This window comes from Jatropha curcas, chromosome 2, assembly GCF_041381405.1.
Source record: "Jatropha curcas cultivar XTBG-Jc1 chromosome 2, XTBG_Jcur_1.0, whole genome shotgun sequence".
NCBI lineage: Eukaryota > Viridiplantae > Streptophyta > Magnoliopsida > Malpighiales > Euphorbiaceae > Jatropha > Jatropha curcas.
This window is the reverse complement of record NC_143152.1, coordinates 12755708-12783388: the sequence shown is the minus strand read 5'-3', so window position 1 is coordinate 12783388 and position 27681 is coordinate 12755708. Positions and strand designations below refer to the sequence as shown.

General features: G+C 38.3%; 2 protein-coding genes across 26 annotated transcripts; one reads left to right on the top strand and one right to left on the bottom strand.

Moving 5' to 3' along the window:
* Positions 1 to 47: 47 nt before the first annotated feature.
* LOC105647927 (Ubiquitin carboxyl-terminal hydrolase family protein) lies at positions 48 to 27681 on the top strand. Of its 25 annotated transcripts, none has more exons than XR_016319643.1 (9): positions 51 to 736; positions 5134 to 5211; positions 5298 to 5383; positions 5864 to 5993; positions 8167 to 8371; positions 8779 to 9167; positions 12134 to 12298; positions 12376 to 13057; positions 13143 to 13509. XR_016319643.1 is itself a non-coding variant. In XM_037635140.2 (9 exons), the coding sequence occupies exons 5-8, from the start codon at positions 5325 to 5327 to the stop codon at positions 9126 to 9128; spliced, it is 744 nt and encodes a 247-aa protein (XP_037491068.1). In that variant the 5' UTR covers positions 52 to 736; positions 4025 to 4095; positions 4209 to 4479; positions 5134 to 5211; positions 5298 to 5324; the 3' UTR covers positions 9129 to 9167; positions 9537 to 9948. The 25 variants fall into 25 exon arrangements, 23 of the variants coding, with proteins under 23 accessions (XP_089574241.1, XP_089574238.1, XP_089574239.1 ...); XM_037635140.2 differs by lacking the exons at positions 12134 to 12298; positions 12376 to 13057; positions 13143 to 13509 and adding exons at positions 4025 to 4095; positions 4209 to 4479; positions 9537 to 9948 and having other exon boundaries at positions 52 to 736; XM_037635141.2 differs by lacking the exons at positions 12134 to 12298; positions 12376 to 13057; positions 13143 to 13509 and adding exons at positions 4025 to 4137; positions 4209 to 4479; positions 9537 to 9948 and having other exon boundaries at positions 52 to 736.
* On the bottom strand, positions 18471 to 19052 carry LOC149498263 (uncharacterized). The gene has a single exon (XM_089717274.1). It carries the CDS (start codon positions 19050 to 19052, stop codon positions 18471 to 18473), a length of 582 nt encoding a protein of 193 aa, XP_089573400.1.

The following is a 27681-nucleotide window of genomic DNA, read 5'->3' as shown; positions in this document are numbered from 1 at the left end:
AAGATCATTTTGCGACGTGAGGGAATGAAAGGGTTTTAACAAACAAACCAATTAACAAAACGCAAAATAACCCAAAATACGATAACAAAATAATTGAAGTAACCACACCAAGTGAAGAGAAGGAGCAAACTCTGTTAAGAAAAGGCAATATCACAACAAATAAGCTCCAAAATCCAGTGAAACCCACCTTGATTAGAAGAGAAAAATTAGGATTTACACACAAACGGATCCCATTTCACAAAATCCGACACACACACGCACAGAAGTAAGAAAAAGAAAGAGAGAAAGTTGAAAAGAAAGAAAGGAAGAAATTAGGGAGTTGGGACTAACATTCAAAGCAGAGAAGCCAGAAAAAGATTAAGAAAACGGAGGAAAATATTGCTTGGCGGCGTGTTAACTCTATACAAAAGTGGGTGTAGGTTAAGGCTAGTCCGAGTAAACAACGGCTGAGTCCTGAACTTTGAGAGAGAGAGAGTCCAGTGGAGTAACGAACAGAGACACACCTCTCTCTCGTCTCCGACACAAGAGACGTGTCCTAAACCAGAACCCACGAAAGAGAAAGAGATGTAAACGCACCGTTTTGTGCAAACCATTTACTTGTGTTAGCTAACTGAAGCTGCAGGTGTGGGGTTCATTACGTAATTTTGGCCGTTGGAGTGCAATTGTTGAAATTATGGTGGTTTACCCGTGTGCAGCCTAACGAAAGGAAAATCTCGTTGTGGTTCGCCTTTCGCTTGTAAGCTCCTCTGTCTCTCTCTCATAACAATTTCAAGTTAGAACTGGTCTTGCCATTGCATCTGTGTTATGTTTTCAGATTTCTTTGTTTTCAAATGTGGAATCTTGATGCTTTTTTTTTTTTTCTTTTTTAATTTTTTATTTTATTTTGTGGATGTGAAAGGCTAAATGTCAATATTTGCAATTATAACCTCAAAATCAGAGGTTAAATTGTTCATTTTTTGTCACGCAGAAAATTGAATTATCTTGGAAGAAACGAAAATGATCTTCCTAGGCTGTTAATCAATAGGAGGATTTGTCTCTAATCCAATGCAAATTATGGAGTGTTCATGGGTAAATTAACAACTAATAAAATTTAGCAATTTCTTCTGTGGCTGTTGCTGATTTTTAGGGCCTCTCCTGCGGTAGGATTTCTTTTGCTGCATTTTTGAGGTTGCAAGAGTATAAACACTAAATAATTATACTAGAGCATGTAATCCCTTCATCCTTATCATCATCACAAAGGGATATGGTTTCCATCTTGCTGCTAAGCAGAGCAAGAGTCTCCAGTTTTCTCGGTGGATGTCGGAGAGGATTCAATTACCAACAAAAGTTCAGCCTGGTGAATGTTAAATTGAAATGGGTGAAAGATAGAGCGTTGGATGCTGTTGTGGCTGGTCAGGATGATCTTAGGGCGACATGCATCCTTGTTTCCATCATCTACTCGGCACCTCATTGCTCCCTTCCCATTTACCGCCTCACCCCACATCGCGGACAGCTTGGTCTACCCCAGAATGTTAAGCTCTCTACATTTATTAGGAAATATCCTACTATTTTCCTTGAGTCTCACATCCTTGATAGTGGAGGCACTCGTGTTCCCTGCTTCCAATTGACTCCTGAAGTGCTGAATATTCACCAAGAAGAACTCTGCGTCCTTGAGCAGAACCAAATGGATACCATTGGAAGACTTTGCAAACTGCTCATGCTTACAAGGGACAGGAATCTTCCATTGCAAACAATTGACCAGCTAAAATGGGATATGGGATTGCCATATGATTATTATGATTCCTTGATTCCACATCACCGTGATTTATTTTCTTCAATCTGTTTACCTGATGATCGTATTGGCTTACAACTCCAAATCTGGGATGATCGCCTTGCCATCTCCCAGTTACAGAAGAATGCTGCATTCCAGCAGAAAGAAGAAGATGTGAAAAGTGGCTGCTTGGCCTTTCCAATTGGATTTACAAGAGGTTTTGGCTTGAGGAGGAAGTGCATGGAGTGGCTCCAGGAGTGGCAAAGGCTCCCTTATACTTCACCATACTCTGATGCTTCCCATTTAGATCCACGCACTGATGTATCTGAGAAGAGGATTGTTGGAGTCTTTCATGAGCTTCTCCACCTTACTATTCAAAAGAAAACAGAGCGTAAGAATGTGAGCAATCTCCGCAAACCATTGTCCCTTCCTCAGAAGTTTACTAAAGTGTTTGAACGCCATCCCGGAATTTTTTATCTCTCTAATAAGTGTAACACACAGACTGTTGTTCTCAGAGAAGCCTATGATGGTCAACAACTCTTGGAGAAACATCCTCTAGTTGATATAAGGGAAAAATATGTAAGAATGATGGAAAGAGGGATGCTGGATAAAAGTAGGGGCTTATACAAGAAAAGCAGAACGGCTAGTCTAGAGGACTCATCAAAGATTGTTTACGGTGATGAATCCCTCGATGATGGAACAATTCATGAAAGAGAGATAGATTACAATTTGTCTTCTGAGCTTGATTAAAATTGTTGAGAGATTATATTGTAATTGTATTTCTTGTATCTCATCAATCGATTACATAGGTCTATATATAAGGAATTCCTATGCTACCTAGATATTTAGGAATACAAATCATAAACTAATTAGGAATTTAACTCCTAATAAAACTCTATTTACAACTAATCCTTAACACTTCCCCTCAAGTTGGAGCATAGATGTTAATCATACTCAACTTGTTACAAACTACTACTTTCAGCAAAGCACAATACCATACTCAGCAACTGTACCCACTTCATGATAGCAGTAAAGAGTCCCAAACCAAATAGTAGTAGCAGAATCAAGACAACACACTTAGGTTGTCGAAACAAATCTCACTGAACCAGAAAACAACTCACAGGGCTGTGTCAAGCTTCCATAATCAATGCTCAAAGAGGAAGACCAGTAGCGCAGATATTCAGAAACGCAGCAAAGGAAAATCTGACAACGGAGCACACCACTGAAGGCCTAGAATACAATGCAACTCACTGCGGTTGCACTGCTCTTGACAAAGGAGAAGGTTCAAAAGCAGAATACCCATAACTGCAGCAATGGTGTAGTACCAAACCCTAATGCAATAAGGAATCACTAGAAAATCACCGAAAATTACCTAAAATAATTGTCACAACAAAGGAAAAGATAGGTTTCCTCAGCAAATTAAAGCAACAATAGTAGCAGAAGACTGCTCGACACAGCTGCAACAGAATCGCATCAAACAAACCTATTGAATAAGCCCAAGAATAACGATGCAACTCACTGGGTTGCACGTCTCTCTTCAAGTCAACGCCGGAGAGAGGAACCGGAGTGAAAAAGACCACTGGACATGCGCCAGCGCATGAACCAGAGCAGGAAGAAAGAGGTGACGCGTGGGGGCCATTCACTTGGAATCCGGCGACCGGATTCTGGGGAGTCGCTGATCGGCAGCTGGAGAATATCCTGGGGTGGGCAATGAGGCAAAATACTAACCCTAGAAAGGCTTCCTAGGGTAGCAGTGGCTTCTCGTAAGGGAAGTTTCGGGAAATTTCCCTTTTTTTTTTTTTTTTTTTTTTGTGAATGGAAGGCTCTGATACCATGTTGATAGAAAAATATTGTAGTTGTATTTCTTGTATCTAATCAATCGATTACATAGGTCTATATATAAGGAATTCCTATGCTACCTAGCTATTTAGGAATACAAATCATAAACTAATTAGGAATCTAACTCCTAATAAAACTCTATTTACAACTAATCCTTAACAAAAATGATCAAATTAGTTATCCTTGCTGAATTATGTTCTTGCGGTTAATGTAATTTGAAAATTGAGAAAAGTAAAATCACTGCATAAAGCAGTCAACCTTTGATCACCGGCTGCATAAGTCGATCTTACTCTTCTTCCAATAACTGCATTGAAAGTTGCGATATCTCATGCTTTGAAATTTAAGTGGACCAGATCTTGTGTTTTCAAGATGCAATTAACTCATCCTTTATTGAATGCATATGATGGTTTCTTCATGTTTGTGAAAGATGAGCAGCATCAAATAGACTTGGTTTCCTGAAAGAACTTCTCATGTCAAGGCCCTGCACCTGATCATTGACTTGCTTGGTAATGACCAGGGTCCTGCAATTTGCAACGCTCTTGGTGCTGGTAAATAATACAACAGTTGGTAGGGTTGCTAATCAATCCAGTCATTATTTCCTTAATTGTTGTACTCGTAGGTAATACTGGAGGTTCCCAAAGTTCATTGGGAAGATGCAGGTGGATAGAGGGAGGTAAAAGCCCAACTAATGGAAGCAGTGGAATGGCCTCAAAAGCACCAGGATGCATTCCAGCGCATTGGCACCCATCATCGGATGGGATTTTATTGTGGTCCTCCTGGTTGTAGCAAAACTCTGATGGCACGTGCAGTAGCTTCTGAAGCTGGACTGAATTTCTTTGCAGTGAATGGTCCAGAAATTTTTAGCGAATGGGTTGGTGAATCAGAGAGCTGTAAGATCCCTATTTGCAAAGGCCAGGGCCAATGCTCCATCAATACTATATTTTAATGAAATTGATGGCCTTGCTGTTATTCGTGGGAAGGAAAATGATGGGGTTTCAGTTTCTGATAGGGTTATGACTCAACTTCTTGTCGAATTTGGAGGCTAGTGATATGATTATTGCATTAGGTTCCCTGTTAGGAGTTTCTTTTGAAGGGATCTTGTTTTGATTCATTATCAGTGACCCTCACAAAAACTTGGGGAAACAATATTTGAAATCTTTGATACCCTTATGTTTTTGGATACATCAAGTCCCTAGTTTATTTTTTCACCTGAGTAAATGTTCTGTTGGATTTAGGTTTACATCAAAGAGTTAATGTTACTGTTATTGCTTCTACAAATTCTCCGACAAGATTGATCCTACACTTTGAGACTAGTTTTTCTCTCTCACTCTATCTCACACACACTAGATGCATGCATATTTCAAAACAGTCTTATACTATCTTGTAATGTTTTTATTTGGAATTTGGACGCTCTCTAGTTAATAGAAGATCTAAACAGGACACTTTGATAGGCTGCTATATGTGGGGCCTCTAAATGAGACTGATAGGGAAGAAATATTTAAGATCCATTTGTGTAAAATTCCATGTACATGTCAATATGACAGGCTAGCTCATCTTACTGAGGGCTGTACTGGAGCTGATTATCACTGATCTGCTGGGAAGCAGCTGTAGTAGCCATTGAGGTTTTCCAAGAGTTCCTTCCGTGTCCTTGTAAGGTTGTTCATTTTTCTTGTTCAATAGCTTGATTTGATGTTTTCTACATTTGTAGGAGTTCATTGATGCTTCTGAAGTAACAATGCAACATTTAAAGACAGAAATTAACCGGTCCAGCCATCAGAGATTGAATCTTCTCAAGTACCAACTAAATTTCAAAGGCTGGTTCACTCTAATCATTGACGTGATGGATTTGATAAATACTCTTTTTTACTTCTCAAATGCATCTCTCCGTTTGTCTAAACAGCAGTCTATTCTTTCAGTTTGTAAACTGAAAAGGAACAAACTACTTGGTTTTTAGTGCATTTTGTAAAATTACCATCCTTTTCATCTCACCCTCCTTTCAATGGCACTGGCCAAAGAGATCCATCAACGTTACGAAGTTTGTAATCTCCATTTTAGGAAGGTTGTTTATGCTTTTTAACTCTTATCATTAAATTTTTCACCGCTGGGCACCTTACATCTCCTCTATGAAATCAACAGATTGATCTTTTTCTCTTTTTTTCTTTTCTTTTCTTTTTTTTTTTTTTTGTCTGTCGTACTTCCATTTTTACTTGTATAGATTGTCCTTTCATATTTATTCTTTTGTTTTGCTGTTTTTTCGTGTTTGTTGTCTGGCAGGCACCTGATAAGATCCTCCGTTCAGTCCCTATATCATTTCATGATTCCAGGCTCAAAGTCTGCAACATTTGACATCTACTTTGAGCAACATTTGGTGGGTGACTCCAGCATTCTGTTGTCCTATCTACTGGTAATACCATAAATACTTCGTGGACATAAATGTAACTGCAGTTTTTTTGTATGAGATAGGGACCAACCAAAGCTTTTCTGTGGTGTCTATGGTCTCCTCCAACAACCAAAGTTCTAGTTCTATTAAATGCCTGCCATCCCCAATCCTCAGCCAATTCAAGTTTTTCCTACTCAAATCTTTTCTATGGAAACCCAAAGCTCAAATCCCAGTCTATTGGAGTCCTGCAAGACATTATAGATCCATATTTAAGGTTTCAGTGAGAATAGAAGAATAGGGGGAAATAGATTAATCAGAGATGCAACCAATTTACAGACATTTTTACTTTTGCGATTTTAGTTTTTCCTTTAATGATTCTAATTTATAGTATTAATTTCATGATTTGTGGAAAGAGATGGCTAGAATTGAGTGCTGCTTTCTTTAAAATGATAATGGTTTTAGATTACTACATTTTTATTCAGATCTGCTAAATTTTCATAGTAGAATGAAATTCTGTTGGAGTATCTTCAACCAACCTGCTTTTCCAGTTTCATTATGTATTCAGTTAGCGAAAGACATGCAAGGATTCAATTTTTTTAAAAGAAATTATCGGGGGTGGGTTTCGAACCTAGGCTTATGCCTCAGTTTTATATGCACTTACTATTGCTATGTCTGCAAGTGCATTTAAGGTTCTACTTGAATTGGTAGTAATTTGAAATAAAGGTGAATTTGGATTGGAGGGACAACGTAAATATAATGTCAAACCATTCAGAAAGATAAATTATCCCTTTCTCAAAAAAAGATAAATTATGCGAATGGAGATAATGGAATGCATTCTTTTAAATTTTAAAAAGAAAGAAAATTTCCTCACATTTTTGTGGATTTTTCAAATTTTTGTTTAGCCCCGCGGTCAATGGGCACTAGTAAGTCTTAAGGGGGCCATTTGGCCGGGTTCCAGTTTGGTTGGTCATATTTAGATTGGAATTGGAAAATTTAGCTGAGGTGTATAAAGGTTTTTTTTACTCCCCCTTTCTGAAAGGAGAACTTAATATCAAAAAGAATAGGATGAATGCAGTGAGGAGCTAAAATAGTCCTCTGAAAGAAACAAGAATTAATAGAAATTTAACAGAGGTAGCTCTTCAATTATGTTCAATCCATTGAGAATTTAAATATACAATTTTATCCCATTGTATTCAATCAAAAACTCTCCCTTAAAGAACCTCAGCTTCTCCACCTGGGTATACTATTTCATTATGAGTGTAGAACTACAGATTTTCACCTGGGTATGCTCTTCTCAGATTTTTTCAAAGAAAAATTGATTCCAAATAGACCAGGAATCAGAACAAAGAAAATGATGAGTGTATTACTGATACTATAATAGGAGATAGCACCATATCAAGATACAACGATTAAAGTTTTATTTATCAAATTCAGCATGACTGATTCTCCAGACTTTATGGTTCCACGAATTCATGGCTGTAATTAGTGTGGATGACTTATCATTAAGTGGATCTGTAATTAGTAATTGCTGGCTTTCTTGTTTCTTGTTTAATTAGTAATTAGTAATTGCTGGCTTCAGGTATCATTGTCTAACAGATTTCTATTACGATCATAATTATTGTTTCTCTTCCTCCCCCAATATACACTTCTCTCCCTGGTGTTCACGACCTAATAAGGATCTCTTTTTGTTTTTGCATAATAATACTCCACTACCATATAGGATATCTGGTTAACGAGCAGTGAGAGTCATGTCTTCCTTCTACTCTTCTGTGGAAGTGGCATATATAACAGATAATTTAAAAATATATAAATATATACCATATCTAAATTTGAAATATACAAATATTCTTTTGAAACTTCAAAAATATTTTAAAGAAGATATTTCATTGTCAATATTCAGCTTGACAATGGAAATTCATTCGCAGAAACACAAACCTACTTTGATTAAGTGGTTTAACAAGAATGAGTTCTGGATAATGTTAGATTTTACATATTCTTTCCTTGTACTGCTTGATGTTAAAATTGCAGCTAAAACTATCTTGTACATGTTTAAATTTGAACTGTGCTATTGGAAACTATAATCTTACAAGCTTCTTGTTAATGAGGATCGCCTAATTTAGGAAGGTTGCACCTTTCAAAAATTCACCATTTACTCTGTTTTAAACATGATGTTTAACTAATTGTCATCCTTGTGCAGGTTTTCATTGATGAATTGGATGCAATTGCTCCTGCACGAAAGGATGGAGGTGAAGAACTATCTCAAAGAATGGTGGCCACATTATTGAATTTGATGGATGGGAATAGGAGTGATGGACTACTTATTATCGCTGCTACAAACAGACCTGACAGCATTGAACCTGCATTGAGACAACCTGGAAGACTTGATAGAGAAATTGAGATAGGTGATTCCAACTGGTTCCCCTCCCACCTTTCACCTCTTGTGATTTGTAGTCTTTTTACCAATGCTACTCTTGAGGCGATATTTTTCCTTTTAGGTTTCTATAAACATTTATACTGCAAGGCTTTGCATCTGAAGTTTGTTTGTAATAGTACTGACTATGTTCATAAGAATACTTGATTCCGACCACCAACAATTCCTCCATTTAGTTATATGGAAAACAGAAAATCTGCAAGACCCAACCTGTCTAATAGATAATTACACAATTCGATGGTCTAAATGTATATTGTGGTTGTTTTATATGAATGTATTAGTGTGGAGATCTATGAATCGTTTCACGTGCTTTCTTATTGAACATAGTTTGTCTCAGCCATGCCATTGATATCTGTTTCATTTTTTTTTCTCATACAGCTGTTCCATCTCCAAGACAACGACTCAATATACTGAATACTCTTCTCGATCAAATGGAGCATTCTCTTTCAGATATGCAGGTTCAAAACCTCGCTGTTGATACACATGGCTTTGTGGATTGCACTGTGATAAAAAGATCCGGTTGCACTGGTGAGATGCAAGAAAGCTATGCAGTTTCTGCAACTTCAGGCCTCATTTCTATGCCTGTATCTTTGGAGATTTTAGCATCTTGTTGCTCCAATGTGACTGTTTCTGGAATTTCAGAAAGCATTGAGAATGACACTAATTCTCACGGGGCTTTTGTGGCGGAGGAAGAAAATATCTTAAAAGTTGCTTTTGAAGATTTTTAGAAGGCCAGGATGAAAGTGAGGCCTAGTGCCATGCGAGAGGTATTACTAATATTTCCATATTGTTTAAAGAAACTATATTATGGAGCCAGTTCCATTGGTATATACAACCCTACTAACTTGTTGTGTGAGCATGAAAAATTGAATGATTGGAAGCACTAGATAATAGAGAGGCCGTTGGAAAATTAGTCCATGTTGCCAACTTGTTTGTAACAGTTCTAGAAATTTGAGTGGAAGTTTCTTTCTTTTTGTTCTCCACAGCCTTCAGTGTCTTGCTCATAATTGGTGTTAGAACCATTTTAATTGTCATTCTAGAAGGAATTTCTATCAACAGGAACAAGGAAATAATACAACAATTGGAAGAGTAACTAATCAATTCAATCATTATTTACTTATTTCTTCTACTCGTAGGTAATAAATGAGGTTCCGAAAGTTAATTGGGAAGATGTAGGTGGCCAGAGGGATGTAAAAGCTCAACTAATGGAAGCAGTGGAAGGGCCTCAAAAGCACCAGGATGCATTCCAGCACATTGGCACCCATTCCCCAATAGGGTTTTTATTATTTGGTCCTCCTCGTTGTAGCAAAACTCTCATGGCACTTGTAGAAGCTTCTGAAGGTGGATTGAATTTCTTTGCAGTGAAGGGTCCAGAGCTTTTTAGCAAATGGGTTGGTGAATCAGAGAAGGTCATAAGATCCCTATTGGCAAAGGCCAAGGCCAATGCTCCATGAATCATATTTTTTTATGAAATTGAACATACTAGTAATGCATAACAATTTATCAATGCATGAACAGACTAATAATGCATAACAATTTATTGTCAAAGCATTAGGATGGTAGGGTTTTGAAGTTGTCACTCGAGGAGTGGGCTTATAAGATGCCGGACGAATCGGGCTTAATTGAAAATTGATTTTATCAGTTTTGCCGGATGAACTAGGCTTAGTGGGACGGACAGACCGGATTTAAAGCATGCAAAGTGCCAGAAGGACTGGGCATGACAGTTTTTAAGATGCCGGACAGACCGAGCTTAACTGACAAAGTTTGAGTTTAGTGGTTATCCCCTAGCGCTTATGACGCGGCCGGATCGGAGCTCCACGGCCGGATCGGAGCTCCACGGTGGTAACGACCAAGGTCTAAAGAAGTAAAGCTTAGGTAGGGCACGAGGACCCGAATTATAGTTTTATACTAGTGTTAATTAACAAATTATTAATTAATTTTTGAATTAATTAATAATAAATTAATTAACTAATAGCTTTGGTCTAAAGAAGACCAAAGTGTGATTGAAAGTTGAAAGGATCGACTTTTGAGTACCAAGTCGGGCCTTAAACTCAACTAAGGAAAAAGAGCAAGGTTGGACTATATTGCCTTAGAATCGTAAATAGGGAGAATGAGAGTCGTTGAAGCTTGAGAAGCGCTCGATCAAGCAACAAAAGGTGCTTGAAATGAGAGGGGGGTGTGCCTTTTATAGGCCAAAAGGCTGCTTAGTCAAGGATAAATCGGTACTGAATTGCCCTTTTTCGATACCGAAAATGCTCTTATTCGGTACCGATTAGGGCCTTCGGTGTGTGCCAATTCAATTTAGGGGTGATCGGCACCGGCCAGCAGCTGTTTGGCGCCGATTGGGGCAAATTACTATCTTGCCCCTGCCCTTTGATTTTAGGGTTTTTAGGATTCTGAAGGTTCGTTCGAGGCCCAAACGACGTCTGATCAAGCTAATTTTTGTGCCATTGGAACCGTAGCAGAATTTCCTTGAGCTTAGTGTTGAAATTAAGGTCAACACCTTGCCGCCTTCGAGAGATCAGAGCCAATCAAGGTCGGATCTTTCGAACTCCGATTTCAGCACTTTAGGAAAGAATTTTGGTCTGCGAACCATACTTGACAAGTCATGGTGATATCTGGGATATCCTGTGCAAATTTCATCTGATCTCGAAAATATTTTTCTGGAGCTGGTCCGGTCTGTCTAGTTTTTCGGGCCCTTTTGGTAATCATCTGTCATGGACGTTTTTCGGTCCGATGTGTTTGGGTTTCGCCATGGACGTTTGACTATAACTATGCATCAATCTGAATCCAGGTGAGTTTTGAGAGGTCTAATTTTTCGGGTCAAGGGGGAGGCTCGTCCTTCCCTTTTCCTATAAATAGGGGAGGGGTGAGCTTTAGGAGCTCACACTTGCTCACTTCCTCTCTTGCTTTCTCTCTGATTCTCTTGATATAGTCATTCTGCGAAAGTGGCTCAACAATCAAGACGCGCGCTTATCACGACCTCTGGTGACATAGACTTCATACTGAAGGACCGGAGCACCCATATCTCAGTCCTCGGCCAAGGCTTGATATTTTTTTTACTAGTCCTTAAACTTTTGAATTTTTACGATTTAGTCCCCAATTATGTTCATACTAGTATTTGAATTGGTATGCATGACCCATAGGAGAATAAATTTTAAACCCTAGGGCCCTAAGTTGACTGGCCAGGAATATTTGCAACTTGGCCCTTGAACCTTGGGCAAATTATGTTTCAGCCCCAAAATCTACTCAACTTAGACCTTAGGTCATATTTCGGCCCCGATTGAAGCCATAACCTCCTTAGGCCTTGTAGGCAGCCTCGGTTGAAGTCCCATTTTGGTCCCTGGATTTTGGGAAAATTACCACTTTGTCCTTGTGCTTTGCGAGCAGTTGAGGAACTCGAGCCAGGCAGACAGAGATATAGCGACTACCGATCGATTGACCCGTGCATGCCTTCTTCTGATCCTAGGGTGCACCATTGCTCATGACTGGGGGATCACATGGATCTCGCCTTTGTGCAGTCTTTAGTAAACCTAGGCTTACTTGGAGAGTATGATTAGGGTGGTGCCTTCATGGCGTCCATGTATCACGATATGAGCCAGTACAACTGCCGTATCCGGACCTGATTAGGAGGCACTGTAGCCATTTAGGACGTACATTTTTTGAACTGTCCCCTATTTTCTTCTTTGAGCTGATTTTCCTTTCTTCACTTTCCTGACCATCTGTTTTGCAGGCTTAGGCTTTTCTACTCTTTCTGTTCATCGCTCCTATCCTGACATAGGTCGTGTCGTGGGAGATCCTAGCGATGGGCCATTTTAGGCCACTTTTGATAGAGCAACATGTTGGGTAGAACCAGTTGGTCCTGAGGAGGAGGTTCAATGAGCTATCTATAGCTCAGGTGATTTCCAAACAACTTGCAGATCGTCTTTCATGTCAAAGTCTGATTCTGATGCTTGGAGATTTTTGTTTTTGCAGGTGAGGATTCGTATGTTTCAACAGTTTCTAGATACTCCCCTAGAGAAAAACTTGCATTAGGCTTGGGAGATGACGCATTGTCGAGTCCTCTTGAGGTGTGGAGTGATCCATCGCTATTACCTGGGTGAGCGGGTCTATCACTAGGTGATGGGCTTGTACCAAACCCCTGACAACCCGCCAGTGGATATGCTGGGCGACATTAGCATCACGGGCCAGGTAGCGAAGGGAAGGGGAGATCTTATTGAGCCCTTTCTCCTCTCGGGAGACACTTATGCTGATCGGGTCGCCTCTACCTTGGCTACTAGGGTGGAGCCTCCCTTAGATAGGTCTTCAGGTAATGAGACCAGGACGACCTCCCGGGGACAGAGTAGCAAGGCTGAGTTGGAGGAGGAGTTTGACTTCAATATAGACTAGGAGATAATGTTTAATGTAGCGGAAGGCATTAGAGCACGATTCGGTCCTACTAAGCCATTCCCTGGCTTTGACGGTGACTTCTGTAGCAGCCAGGACTTCATCTTTTGGTCACGCCCCCACTTCTGGGGCCTCTTGGTTCAGCCGGCTCCCTCGTCTACGGCCGGAGTCACAGAGGAGATTACCCTACTTTAGCTCAGGGAGGACAACTCACTTTGAAGTGCCGAGGATCCTGCCTGACGATTGGCCGAAATATTCCGCCGACGAGCCAGTAAGTCTCCTCTCTTTTCCTTTCTAACTTCTTTTTTCTACTAACTCTTAGTGCTTGCTACTAACTCTTTTCTATTTTTCTACAGCCGACCCTTAAGTGGGCTTAAAGGATTTCCATTGTCATGGAGCATCTTCGGACGGCTCTCTCTAATGCCCTTACTCAAGAGAGCATTGCCAATGCAAAGCAGGCGGAGAGAGAGAGGGGCGGCTACAGAAGCATAGGCAGTAGGATCGCTCTTAGTTTAGTGCCTTTTTATTGGCTTTGATAGTTGTACCAGTATATTTTGGGTAGGTGCCACCATGGTTTAGGCATCGAAGACATTTATTGTAGGATCTGTTATCCTTTCTATGTTTGCGAGATTTTCTGTTTATTTTTGCGCATTTGTTCTGCTTATTTTATCTGTTCGCACTGGATGCTTAGTTCATAGTTGCATGGTTGCCTATTCTGAGTGAGTTTGAGTTATATGCCTGTTTTTAATTTTGCACTGACTGTCTGTCTTGAAGTTTGTCTGATTCTTCTAATTTTGGCATTGATTGTCGTGTTTATACTGAACTGTATTGGAAAGTGTGTTGATCGCTTGTCTCAAGTGAATTTGTTGTTTGACTTGCAAGTTGTACTGACTAGCTATCTTACACTAAATTGAGTAGGACTTGCACTGAATTGCACTGGATGCGTGTTTGTACTGATCGTTTCACTGGTTGCCCTATTCTTAATCTGAGTCTTCTGATTTTCGCACCAGTCGCCTTGTTTACACTGAGTTTGCACCGACTGTCTGATTTATAATTTTTCTCTGATTTTGGCGCTAATCGTGTTGTTCATACTGAATTTCCACTAAATTGCATGTCTGATTTGTTAAAGTTTTGCACTGTTTGCATTGACTACCGCATTGATTGCTTGATTCGTAATCTGAGGGTATCTGTAGTGAATTGCACCGAGATTTGCACTAACTACCTGTTTGCACTGAATTGAGTTGGACTTGCACTGGAGATTGCACTAGTTGCCTGTTTGTGCTGATCATTGCACTGGTTGCTCGATTCTTAATATGAGTGTTTTGGTTTTGGCATTGGTCACCCTATTTGCATTGAGTTTGGACCAACTGTCTGATTTATTATTTTTCTTTGATTTTGGCATCGATCACCCTGTTCATATTAAATTTGCATTGAATTGTCTGTCTGATTTATTTAAGTTCTACACTATTTGCGTTGACTGCTGCATTGATTGTCTAATTCATAATTTGGATGGTATATGTACTGAAATTGCACCAGGATTTGCACTGATTGCCTGTTTCTCGTTTGATATGAAAATCATGGTTAGTTAAGCAGAATATTTATGCATGACGTAAGAATGCCACTTCTAATCATTTGGCTCCATTTCCTGAGAGCGTGCTTTCAGAGAATTCAGGCGCAGTATACTAAATTGCTTTTGAAAATTTCACGATTTGAAAATACTAGTTTATAAGCAAAATGATCAATTTTCTTGAAAAGTGTCTTTCTTTTTAATCCAAAAAAAAAAAAAATTTGGGAAGACAAATTCAGAGGGAGGGCAATTGGTACCAAGATGCCTATGTGTAAGCACCAAAGTCCCCTAAATCGGTATCATTTTGGTACTCATTGAAGGGCCAAATTGGTACTGAATTGGGTCTCATTAGTGTTGATCATGGGCATATCGGTGCTGGCGTGTTCCAGAGGCTGGTGGTTGGAGTCTTATAAATATCACATTTATGGCCTCAAAACGGCGTCATTTTTTGCCCCAGAGCACGATTTTTTCTCATTTTCAAGCACCTTGTCTGAAAATGGAGCCATTCATCAGTTATTGCATGCAAAGATGGACTAAGAGGTTGGCAAAGGTGGAAAAGATTAATTTAAGCCGATATTGTATGGCTTCTTTGGTGACTCTGAGAGGCTTGCCGGTTGACCGAAATTTTTTAGATGGATGTCTATACCTATGGGATCCACAAGCTCATTGTTTCGGTTTGGCACGCATTACGAGGAGATGTGTCCGACATATGAGGAGTTTGTGGCTTTATTAGGTAGTAATTCAGAGAGGGCTCCGATGGCTGCACTGACCGGGACCAGATTTTTCAAAAGTTTCATGAGGATGTTGGGCCTATCTATGGCATAGGCTATGGAGTTGGTGGTGGACGACTTGGCTGATCTGGCAGGGGTTATTAAGTGGTATCTGGATCCACTCGACTTTGTGGACTTGAGCATCAGAGATTCAGGACTGATGCTCTTTGTCTTTTGCTTGGTGAGCACCTGTATACTAACTGGTTCAGTTGGTTAGGGTGACTTAAGGGTGGCCTACTTGGTCCTCTAGATGGAGCAGGGAGCTGGGATAGCCAACATTGCTTTGGCAAAGACTATCCTAAGCCTCAATCGAGTTATAGAGTAGATGAGATTTGGTCAGCTAGCCCGATCCTTCTCCAGGTAAGCATTCTCGAACTAGCTTGTTTTCATGTTTTAGCTAAGGTGCTTTCTGAAAAAAGGCTTAAGTTCTGAATCGCTTATGAATGCCTGTTTAGGGCGTGAATAGTGGGGACAAAATCTAACCTTGCATGCTTTTAAGGAAAGGCTTGAGAGTATTTAGATTAGGGTTCGGCTGAATCTATTTAGGTAAGGGGTTTCGCATATGAATGCTTGTTTAGGTTTGGATAGTAGAGGAAGCAAAATCTGGTCTCGCATGTTTTAAGGGGAATTCTTGAGTATTTAGATTAGGGTTCAGCTTAATCTGTTTAGGTAAGGGGTCTTGCAGGTCTGGTTGATGGATCATTTGAGGGTTATACAGCCACCACGACGCTGTCTGTATGAGACATCGCAGTACCAATCTAGACGAGTTGTAGTGAGACTCGGGTCAGAAGATAATTGGTTATAGTGGTTGTTGGCGTTGAGGCCGAATCAGATCTTATGGAGGTGTGACTGGTATAAGATCAGGAGGTTTCTGGTCCGGTCGGTTGGGTTCCAGATGGCTTATTTGCTTGGCATGGATAGCATTACATTTTATCTTGGTTCCGGGCTGATGAAACAGATGGGGCATGTTCAGGGTTTGCCACCAACTGGAGCTCTTCTTCGGGACACACTAATTTCTCTGAGGACCACTATGGCCATACTGGTAGTTGGTCGAGAGGGTCTCATGTGGTTGAGGCTAGAGCTTCTGGGGCAGGACTGTTGCCTATGAGGTTTGGTGGGTGGCTGACCATGGTGACCGGGAGAGGGAGCATAGAGCGACTTTGATTGGGGAGATTGACGCTAGACTCCGGGCAACTACTGAGACGATCTTAAATTCTATTAGAGAGGCTGTCCTAGAGGATTCTGACGACTCTAAGGATGTACATCCGAGGCGACACAGATAGCTTGCCTAGTCCTTCAATGCATGCCGACCTTATCTTGATGGTGTAGGATTTTTATATTTTGATCTTTTTAACTCAGCTCGTATTTTTGTAGGGGTTTTGAGATCGGATGCTGATCCATGATGTATAGAGGGTTCAGTTGGACTTTTGACGCTCTGGATAATGCACATACAGAGATGGCTGACATAGATAGATGAAAGAGATAGATGCCTAGATGATATGGCTTTTTTGATTTTCTTTTTACATAGCTTGTACTGATTTGAGATATGTAAAAAGGAAACCATGTTGACACTTTTGGAAAGGAAATATAATTCTATCCTTCTTGAGATTGCTGCTTTTTGAACCTTAATTTTTTTCCTAAGTCAACCTTGCGGGTTTTCGACTTAGCAAGCCACTCTAACTTTTGCCTAAGTCGCCCTTATGAGTTTTCGACTTAGCGGGTTGATACTGATTTTGCCTAAGTCGCCTGCCCTTGTAGGTTTTCAACTTAGCTTAGTGATTATATATATATATATATATATATATATATATATATATATATATATATATATATATATATATATATATATATATATATGTATTGGCACAGAAAATTTAAAATTTTCATAAGAGGAGAAAAATATGTTTTTATTATACCACACCCACAGGCTGGGCTACCTACATATCCCCTACTCTTTGAACATATTTCCGGGAGTCAGGTCACCATAGTTTTATTTTACAGTGACATAAAAGGGGCAATAATTATGATGGTAATGCCTCCATGCATTCATACAAAGTATCTTTTGAGCTGATCCAAGTTGCATGGATTGGTAAATTCGTTGCCTTTTATGTTGGACAAGATGACACCGCCTCCAGAGAGAATTTTCTTCAATATATAGGGGCCTACCCAGTTTGGCCTGAATTTACCCCGAGGGTCCTGTATAGGATCTCTGATTTCCTTGAGCATAAGACAACCTTCTTCAAGTTTTGGATCCCGAATTCTTCTGTTGAAGTGCCTGGCTATTCTCTATTTTTAGCTCTAAATCTGGTTAAGAGCCTCTAGCCTCTTCTTATCAATAGCATTTAACTGGTTGTGATAGTTCTAGGCCCACTCTACTTCGGGCAATAGGCTTTCTTTCATGACCCTAGCTGATTTGATCTGAATTTTAGTAGTGAGGACTGCTTCCATCCCATCTAATAGTGAATACAGCGTTGCCTCGGTTGGCATTCTGATGGAGGTTCTGTATCCCATAAGGCGGAAGGCAGACGTTCGTGCCAATTCCTGTGATTGTGAATCATTTTTTGGAGGATATTCTTGATGGACTTATTGGCTACTTCCACCACTCCATTAGTCTGAGGCCAATATGGCGAGGATCGATGGTGCTGAATTCTGTACTTTGTCATTAGGACGGAGACCTCTTTTTGGAAGTGAGACCCATTATCTGATATGATCTCAAAGGGGACTCCGTATCTGCAGTTTTTTTTTGGATAAACTGAGCCACTTTTCTGGAGTTCAAGACATGCTAGGAGGCTGCTTCTACCCATTTGGTGAAGTAGTCAATGGCTACTAGGATGTACTGATGCTGATTGGAAGATTTAGGAGTGATTCTACCAATCACATCGATTCCCCAAGTTGCGAAGGGCAAAGGTGTAATAACCAGGTGAAGAGCTATTGGGAGCATCTTCTGAAGTTTAGCATAAATCTGGCATTTGTGGCATTTCTGAACAAATTTTGCATAGTCTGATTGCATGGTGAGCCAATAATAATCTTGATTGGTGATCTTATGGGCTAGAGCCATTCTATTCATGTGGGAGCCTTTTTCTCTGCCGTGTTCCCACTCCATTATCTGCTGAGCTTCTTCTTCAATTACACACTTGAGATGCGCTTGATTCTATGTTCGTTTATATAGAATGCCATCCTTGTAAAGATAACCTTTCGACAATTCCCGAAGAGTCCTCTTGTCAGATTTAGAGGCACCCTTAGGATATTCTTCCTTTTCTAACTAGTCTGAATATTCTAGAACCATGGTTTGCTGTCAATGAGCTAGAGATTGCAGCAATAGGCTGGCTATTGATGAATCTGAATATTCAAAGGCTTGATGACCATGTCAGGATTGGCATCAACCATGGAGGCAAGAGTAGCCAGTGCATCAGCAAACTGATTCTTAGCCCGGGGTAAATAATGAAATGCAATTCTTCGAACTGCTGATCCAACTGATTGAGGCGTCGAAGGTATAGGACCAAACGTTGCTCTTTGATCGTCCATTTCTTTCGTGCTTGAGAGACTATTAGGATGGAGTCTCCATAAACTGTTAGGCGCTTAATCTGAATACTCAATGCTGCTTCTAACCCTGCAATACATGCTTCATATTCTATCTCATGATTAGTGACCTGAAATTTCAATTTAATATTAAAGGGCAGTCGCTCCCCGCCTGGAGTTACTATAACCACACCACTGCCGCAACCCTGATAATTAGTAGCCCCATCAAAGTACATCTTCCACTGGTCTGTTTGAATCGGGAGGATGTCTTTATCTGGGAACCTGACATCTGCTGTTTCGGCATCACTGGGGGATGCAGCTAAGTGATCTGCTATCACACTTCCTTTGATTGCCTTCTTTACAACAAAGCTCAGATCAAATGTTGTGAAGATAGTAACCCACTTTGCCATCTTACTGTTCAGAACCAGGCTCTCCATAAGGAATTTCAAGGGGCTCTGATCAGGGATGACATGAGTGGTGTAGGAGCAAAGATAATGCTGGAGTTTAGTGCATACCCATGCCAGAGCAAGGCAAAGCGGTTCGTTCTTGCTATACTTCAATTATGTCGCTAGCATACACTTACTCAGATAGTAAACAACATTCTCCATGTGAGAGTCTAGCACTTCTTTGTGCTAACATAGCCCCTATAGCTTCGTCAGTGATTGATAAATAGAGGAGAAGTGGCTTTCCGGGTCTTGAAGGCTGAAATACTAGAGGGTTGATTAAAATAAGCTTTGATTTGTTCAAAGGCTTTCTGACATTGGTCATCCCAAGTCTTTAGGGCATCTTTCCTCAACTTCTTGAAGATCGGTCCACAAGTATCTGCTAACTGTGAAACAAATCGACTGATATATTAAAGGCGACCTGAGAACCCTTGAATCTCCTTGTTTGTCTTAGGAGGCTGCATCTCTAGGATGGCTTTAGATTTCTCTCTTGGAGACCATGTAGCCTAGAAAGATACTAGACGAAACTCTAAAAAGACATTTGGCAGGATTAAGTTTTGATTATACTATCAGAGCCTAGAGAGGGAACTACTCGAGGGCAATTAAATGGCTTGGCCCGTCCTTGGTGTGGACAACCATGTCATCAATATACACTTCTATGTTCTTGTGCGTTAAGTCATGAACGATTGTGGTAGCCATCCTCTGATAAGTGGCACCGGCATTCTTCAGCCCAAATGGCATCATCCTGTAACAAAAGGCACCCCATTTTGTGATAAATGAGATCTTCGACTTATCCGGTGGATTGACTGGCATCTGATTATACCCTGCATATAGGTCTATAACTGAAATCACGCTAAATCTTATTATTCTGCTGACAGCAGGTCAATGTGGGGAAAAGGTAAGTCATCTTTGGGACATGCCTTGTTCAAATCTCGGTAGTCGAAGCAAATTCTGATCTTTCCATCTTTCTTCGGAATTGGCACTACATTGGCTAGCCATGTCGGGTAATCTATGGCTTCAATAAAATTGTTTTCTAATAGTTTGGCTGTTTCCTCTTTAGTTATGAGGGAAATCTCCAGTTTTTGCCTTCGAAGCTTCTGCTTTACTTGTTTAATGTGATCATATGTGGGGATCTTATGCACGACAATGTTAGGGTCTATACTAGTCATGCACTAGTTATCCATACGAAGCAATCTGAATACTGCTTGATGAACTCTGTCAACTCTTGTTTACAATCACATTCATGCACAACAAATGTATATTTTGGTTCATTTTCTATGCCCATGTTTATTTATTCTTTTGTTGTTTTTATTTCTTTTTCTTTTTCATTTTCTATTTTGCCAGCAATATCATTCAGGGTAGAGAGAGGGTAACAAGAAAACTGAAACTTTTCATTGGCGATAAAAGTGCCATAGTCGACATCTACATTAAGTTTAAAAAAAAAAATCCCTTAATTCAGAGAGGGAAGACACAGAAGACTCAGAATTAGACTCTGAATAGGACTCCGACTCAGGTTCTGCTTGTGACTCAGACTCAGGTTCAGGAAGGAGAAAGGTGAACTACTCTTCGAGCTCCTCTAAGTACTAGTTCTGAAGGGGTGCTTGGATAGATTGGATGAGGATTAGTGATCATGCATAGGTTAAAAAGAGATGTCTCCATATTATCCTCTCAGTCTGTTTGGAGCTTGAAAAGAGGCTCATGGTCTTCTACTGAGAGCATGATATCAAAGAGAAGTTCAAAACTAGGAATTAGTCTTTTGGTCAGGGGCAGTACCAAGGTTCTTGAGAGAAATAATAAGGCTCAGATTCCCCCTCTTTGATAAAGTAGCCATTAAGGGTTTTGAAATATGGGTGCATCAGAGGGTCCCTTGTTTCACCTTTTATTCTTGCCAACCATTTGGCGTCTTTCAACTCCTCTTGCTCTTCATCTATCGGTTGGAATCTGAGACCAAAGGAAGGTTTAGCAATTGGGGATTCGGTGAGGAGGCATCCCATGCTGGTTGCGGCTAAGTCCCATTCTTGGAAAATAACACATGGCTCTCATCATGTTAGCTACCAGTGGGTTACTGTAGGGATCAAAATCCATTGGAAAAATCTCTTGACCCGGCTCTATTTCGATAAACTGAACTGAATTGAAGGAGAAACCAAATAGAGGATAGACTGTTGGTGCCGGTTGAATTTCCAAGAGAGGGGCCAAGGAAGGAATTTCATATTTTCCTACCAAGTCCCCTTTGATTGTTACCACTGCATTCTCATAGGTGAACTTCAGTTTTTGGTGTAAAGAGGAGGATATTGGTTTAGCATTGTGGATCCACGGCCTTCCCAAAAGGAGATTGTAGCATGCCGGGACATCTACCACTTGGAAAGGGATAGTCATGATTGCGGGCCCAATTGTGACCTCAAGATCGACCACGCCCAAAACTTCTCGCTTGGTGTTGTCATATGCCCTTACAATTTGATCAGATGGCATAAAGTCTTCAGCAGTTAATCCTAAGCAGCTAGCCACTTTCAGAGGGTAGACATTCAGAGCTGACCCATTATCTACTAGAAACATAGGTATTGTCTTTGTCACGCTCGACTCTAATCACTAGAGGAATTGTTCGCTATAGATCAAGCCAAATCCCCTATACAAGATTGGCAGGATCTGCACGGTTTTGTCCTGCAGATGAAATGGGAAACTTCCCAGGAGGTCACCCATCCTAGGATTTCTGTTAAGCGAGCATGCTTAATCCTAGAGTTCTTCCAACTCTCCTCCCATTCCACCAAAAGGCGCTTCTAATGATTAGTTTCCCCCTTTTCGATATATGATTCGATTCATTCGTGTGTCCCGCATTCCACTACCCTAGCTAACCTGCCATCCTAGAAGCTAGCCAGGAGCTTCGCTCTACCCGCCCTTTTATGATCGCTTTGCCGGGTCGAGATGTCACAGGCCCACAGCTTCCGTGTGGTTCGTCCTCGAACCATACATCTACTGGAGGGGGTCCGGCTCTGATACCAACTGTCATGCCCGATTCTAATCATCAGAGGAATTGTCCGCTTTGGATCCTGCCAATCTTGTATGGGAGATTGGCAGGATCCGAAGCGGACAATTCCTCTAGTGATTAGAGTCAGGCGTGACAGTCTTACCCTTAGCCTGGACTGTAATGTAGAGAGCATGGTTATGGTCCCCTCTGTAACACCCACCGCCTAGTCCTGAGAGACCTGACGGCGGATGCCACATTTGGTACAGGAGACACCGTCCTAACCACTATATTATTATTAAAAAAAATTAATCGCTAAACTTGTGAATACTTAATCACTTTTATGATTTATATATTCAGTTAGGACGGTGTCTCCAGCACTGAATGTGGCATCCGCCTTCCGGTCTCTCAGGACTAGGCGGTGGGTGTTACATGTAGTGGTATCAGAGCTGAAGTTTATGCGGTTCTAGGTTTATGTTTGATTTAAGGAATATAAGTAATTAAGTGAAGATATATGCTATATATGTTTGATAAGCAGTTTGACTCTAAAGCGGATCTTTTATGAATTGTTATTGGAGATAGAATGTGGATAAATGTTTTGGATCATGATACTAATATAACCTGCTATTGGAGAGCAATGCCATAATTGGTAGTATGTGTAAAGGTTGACATTAATGATTTTTAATTGTATCCTTTCGGATAGTTTGACATAGTTACTCTTTGGAGAAATTTTTTTTAAAAAAAAGCTAAGGATAGATCTTTGATGTGGTTGTTAGAGATGTGATGATTTATCTGAGGTATTAAAGGATTTATTTCCTTCTCTCCTTTAGGTTGGTAGGATTTCCTTGTGCTCTGAATATGTTGAGATTTGATTTCAAAATTGTGAATTTTGATTTTGGAATTGATTTGCATTTATAACATAGAAAGTATGAATGTGACAATGAAAGTTTATTTAGCTTAAATTTTTAAGAAATGTATCTTTTTACTTTGCTATTGAATGATTGATTTTCGTTATGAAGTTTTTCTCTTCCTTGATATTTGGATATAATAAGACTTGATTTTCAAGTGTGATTTTACAAAGATTTTGACAGATGAAAAGATTGTTTTATAAATGAAAATGAATTTACATGTGTAGATTCATGTGTTTATGGAAGTGTGTTGGCTTATTTGTATGTACATAGATAACACTTGCATGAGATCTAGGCATGTGATTTGTATACATGAAGCATGAACATACGTAAATATATACCCGGTGAAAGATATGTTGGGAATGAGTTGCTAGAATTACCAAGTAAATGAACAATATGATTTGAACTTGAGCACATTGGATTTTAAATGATTGAAGTGTGATGCTAGCATATGAATGTTGATGAGTTCTATATGGATTTTAGTCATAATACTTCTTTTAGTGAATTAAAAAGAGTATGTAGTATAATTGTACAAGTGTAATTTATGAGACCTAATTGATATATACTTTGAGGTTGTTCACTTGGAATATGAAAAATGATTACTATTTATAGAAAATGATAATATTTTGTGGAGTAAAAGTATGATTAGTTTCTCATAAGCAATTTATTAGATATATATGGATATTGTGGATAATATGGATTGTTATGATGATAAGAAAAATTAAATTATTATTTTTAGTAAGAATTAAATTGTTTTAATCCTTATGTGCAAATTTTGGAGCTGGTATAATTGTGGCAACTTATGGTGTAGCATGGAATAAGTAGGCATTGAATTCTATGATATTGTCTTTTGATGTTTAAAAGAACCTATTGAATTCTAGATGCTATATGAGTTATAAGCATAGATATTGGATTAATTTGAGAACTTACAATGTTAGAAAAGTGAATGACTTCTTTTAGAAAAATTAAGATGATTATGCCATATAAATGTCATGTCCTGAGGGTTAAGAGAATTGGTGAATGACAATGAGCATCAAGATAGGGTCTGTTCAATTATTAAATTGATGTTTAAACTAGTGAGTTGGATAAATATTAATGAATATGGTTATGTTAGCATTTTAATATTAAGAAAATAACACCGATAAAAGTTGAAAGGAATATGACTTGACATGACCTAGAAGAGACTTAAAATTTGGGTTATTATTAATTGGTGATCTTTGATTAATTAAGAAACCATTGACTTCTAAGAATTAATGAAGATGGAGGTAATAAGTATTAAGCTATAGACTTGTACATTTTGGGATTCTGTAAGTTAAGTGTGAATTGATAAGAATAATGATTTGAGGTGATCTTATCATGCTTAAATGGAAATGATTTCTATGCCAATATAATAAAAAATATATAAGTAATCATTGTTAAGATGGAATGATGTAGTGTGATATTTAAAAGAGTTGTTTACTAGACATGAAGGGTTGATGGAGTTATACGAAATTACTATAATCTTGGGAATATGATATGACTTGATGAATTTCGGTTGGTGTTATAGGTCAAGCCTTCCTTAATAAATGAGCAAGTGGGTATAGATTACATATGGAGCATTTTCACGAGCTATATTAAAATCATCTTGTTGCATTCACATGTGTAGACTTCACTCTTGCATTTAAGCGGGTGCTACCATATGAATCTAAGTATTATGATATATATGTATATGCATTTGTGAGTTAATGCATGTTATTTGTGATTTGGTTATGTGGGTGTATGTATTAAACCTTAAAGCATAACCCTTGATTTTTGCATATGGTCCCTGAATTGCATGTTAGAGGGAATGAAAGATGTTATTAAGTGATTCTATGGAAGAGTAAAGAGGAATTTTAAAGGATCTATATAGTTTGGATGAATGATGAGATTATGATAAAGTTATTGAATTAGAAAATCTTGATTATTAATTTAGATGACTATGTCTGGATATAAATAATTCGTTATGGAGAACTCTTCGTAGACCCTAAGTATATTAAGTATTAATCTACTTGAGAAGAATTAAAAAGGAGACAAAAGGAAATTATAAGATTTTTAGTATTTGATTTAATTCAATTTCGAGGACGAAATTTTCTTAAGAGGGGTAGAGCTGTAAAGCCTCATTTTTCTGTGTCTAAAATAGTAGTTTACTTGTCGATGAATAGTACCACGTGGTTTGAAAATCGGTATTATTTCGGTCTGAAAAAATTACTATTTATACTTTATATTTTATTTAATATTTTTGGAGCACGCATACATGATTTTTATGGGTAGAAGTAAGTAATGAATTTATTTGGAGAATTTAGATAATTAGTGAATAGTGAATTATAGTGTTTTATTAATTAAAGAAATTTGAGGAATTATTTTTATAGAGTGAATTTAAGAATTTTGAGGAGATAAATAATATTTGAAGGAATTTAATTGGAGAATATTTTTAGCCATTAGATTATATTACCATTGACTTAATCTTAGCCACCGAATTATGGTAAAAGACCAAAACACCCTTTAGTTGCTTTATAAAAGTCAACCTTCAATTATTGAACAACCATTTTCTTCTTCTTCTTCTTCTTCTTCTTCTCCTTAGGCGTCTTCTCCTTCTTCTTCTTCTCCTTGATTTTTTTCAATTCTTACTTACTAAACACATCAAGTACACTCCATTAAACCTTGATTAAGTAATTAATCTTAGAGAATGCAGCTTGAGTAGTGATATTGGGTGATTAATTTCAAGAAATTTGGAGATTCTCTACTTAAGCCAAAATTTAGAGAATCCTCTACTAAGGAGTTAAGGCAAAGCTAAAGCTTAGAAAGCTTTAATCTAAGCTTGCTAAAGCTTGTTTTAAGGTTAGTGTTCATAAACACACTTACCTTGTTTCATTTTTGATTTTGTGAATTTATGCTACTTTGTAAAAATTTGGGGATTTTGTATGAATTGGTTAAATTGTTGAACTTTGATTGTATAATTGTACATATGTTATACTTATAAATTTTCCCTATGGTAAATTGTTAGAACTTTGGGAAAAAATGAGGAATTGGTTTATTTGATGCATGATGAAGGTTTAAATGTGTTTTTGGGTGTATTTAAGGGCTATTTTTCAATTCTTTTTATTTTCCATCTGCATCAGAGCTCTTCATGAAAGTTGTAGGTCTACTTCTTAGCTTTCCAACCCATCCTCTTATGTCCAATTTTGATACTTATAGCTTAACTTATAATTTATACACCAAAACTGATTCTGTCATGCTATGCCACATGCATCTCCGAATGGATTGCCCATTTTGGCCACTTTAATGACAAGATTATGTTTTGAGTTCTTCATGAAAGTTGTTTCTAGGTATCCTAAGACCTCCTTGGATTTGGATTTGTTTAATTTGAGTGCTTGGATAAGTAGTAATTAAATAAACATTGGACTTGGTTGTGCTAAAACAGGTCTGGACTGTTGGTCTATGTCCGTAGCTTTTGTTTACTATCTTATAGATTGATCTGGACTATTGTGCCTTCATGACATTTGTAGCTTTTTGTCTTAGCTTTCTAGTGAATAAGCTTCATTCAATTTGGAGACCTATAACTCAAGTTATGTTTTAAAAACACAGCAAAGGTCAAGGTTACTAAAATAATGGAAATACTGAAAATTTGCATCAAAGTGTGTATGTTTGACCTATGGATATGCACACATATATTTAAAGGATGCTTTAATTGGAAATCTTTTGATTTATATATGTTTTAAAATGCTATAAGTGATTTTTATGATAAAAATTTTCTATGTTAAGTAATTATGCTTAAATAATATTTTCATGAATTACTTGAATCCTAAACTAAGCTTACATTATGATTTCAACAAGACTAAAGAAAAATAAGTTTATGAGAAGTGTTATGAATTAAGAAATTAAGCTATGTTTTTGGGCTCTAATATACTTAGTGTGAATTTGATGCGTGATTTGATTTATTATGTAAGATGAGCATGTTCGGCATTTGATGCCATTATGATAAGAAGCTATGATCATATGCTAGGCACGTGGGTGTCTTATGTTAGGACGGACGTGCTCTGTATGTTATGATAGGCTCTTGAAGCCCTTATGAATAAGCTATGAAAACTTATCTGCTTCTTTTTCTCCTAAGTGTAAGCGAGCCCTTCAAAAATATTTTTTTAAGGAAATTAAATGAATGAGATTATATTATTTTAGTAAACCTTAGTTTGAAAATAAATGATTATGTTATCAAATGATTTCAAAGCATGATATTTCACTACATGATTTTAAAATAAATAGTATGATTATTGGTATAATGAATGCCTAAGTAATGAGCTTATGAGAAGAAAGAATTAAAATATTCATATTATCAATTGTAAGATTATTTTAATATTTCTTTTGCTATAAAAGTAAATGTATGGTGAAGATTTAATGATTTTATGATTGTAAATCTTTAAATGAAAATTTATATTTTAAGTGTGTTGTCATCACAACATTGGTAAGTGTGTGATTTATAAGCATCATTGAATTTTATACTTAGCGCGTTGATTTTTATCACGCGCAGGTTAAAGACCATGGTACCTGCTTGAAGACTAGAATAGTAACATCAGGGCAGAAAAGACTTCTTTTGTAGTTGTAGATTGAGATTTATGTAATTAAAAATTATGACATGTATAATTATTACATTTTCGGAGATTATGTTATTTGAAGTATAACTTAAGCATGTAATTATAAATTATTTTGTGGTACA

Bases quoted from the DNA above. Each gene is read 5' to 3' on its own strand.
- LOC105647927 (XM_012234148.4), top strand. From the start codon at position 1,244: ATGGTTTCCATCTTGCTGCTAAGCAGAGCAAGAGTCTCCAGTTTTCTC.
- LOC149498263 (XM_089717274.1), bottom strand. From the start codon at position 19,052: ATGGCAAAGTGGGTTACTATCTTCACAACATTTGATCTGAGCTTTGTT.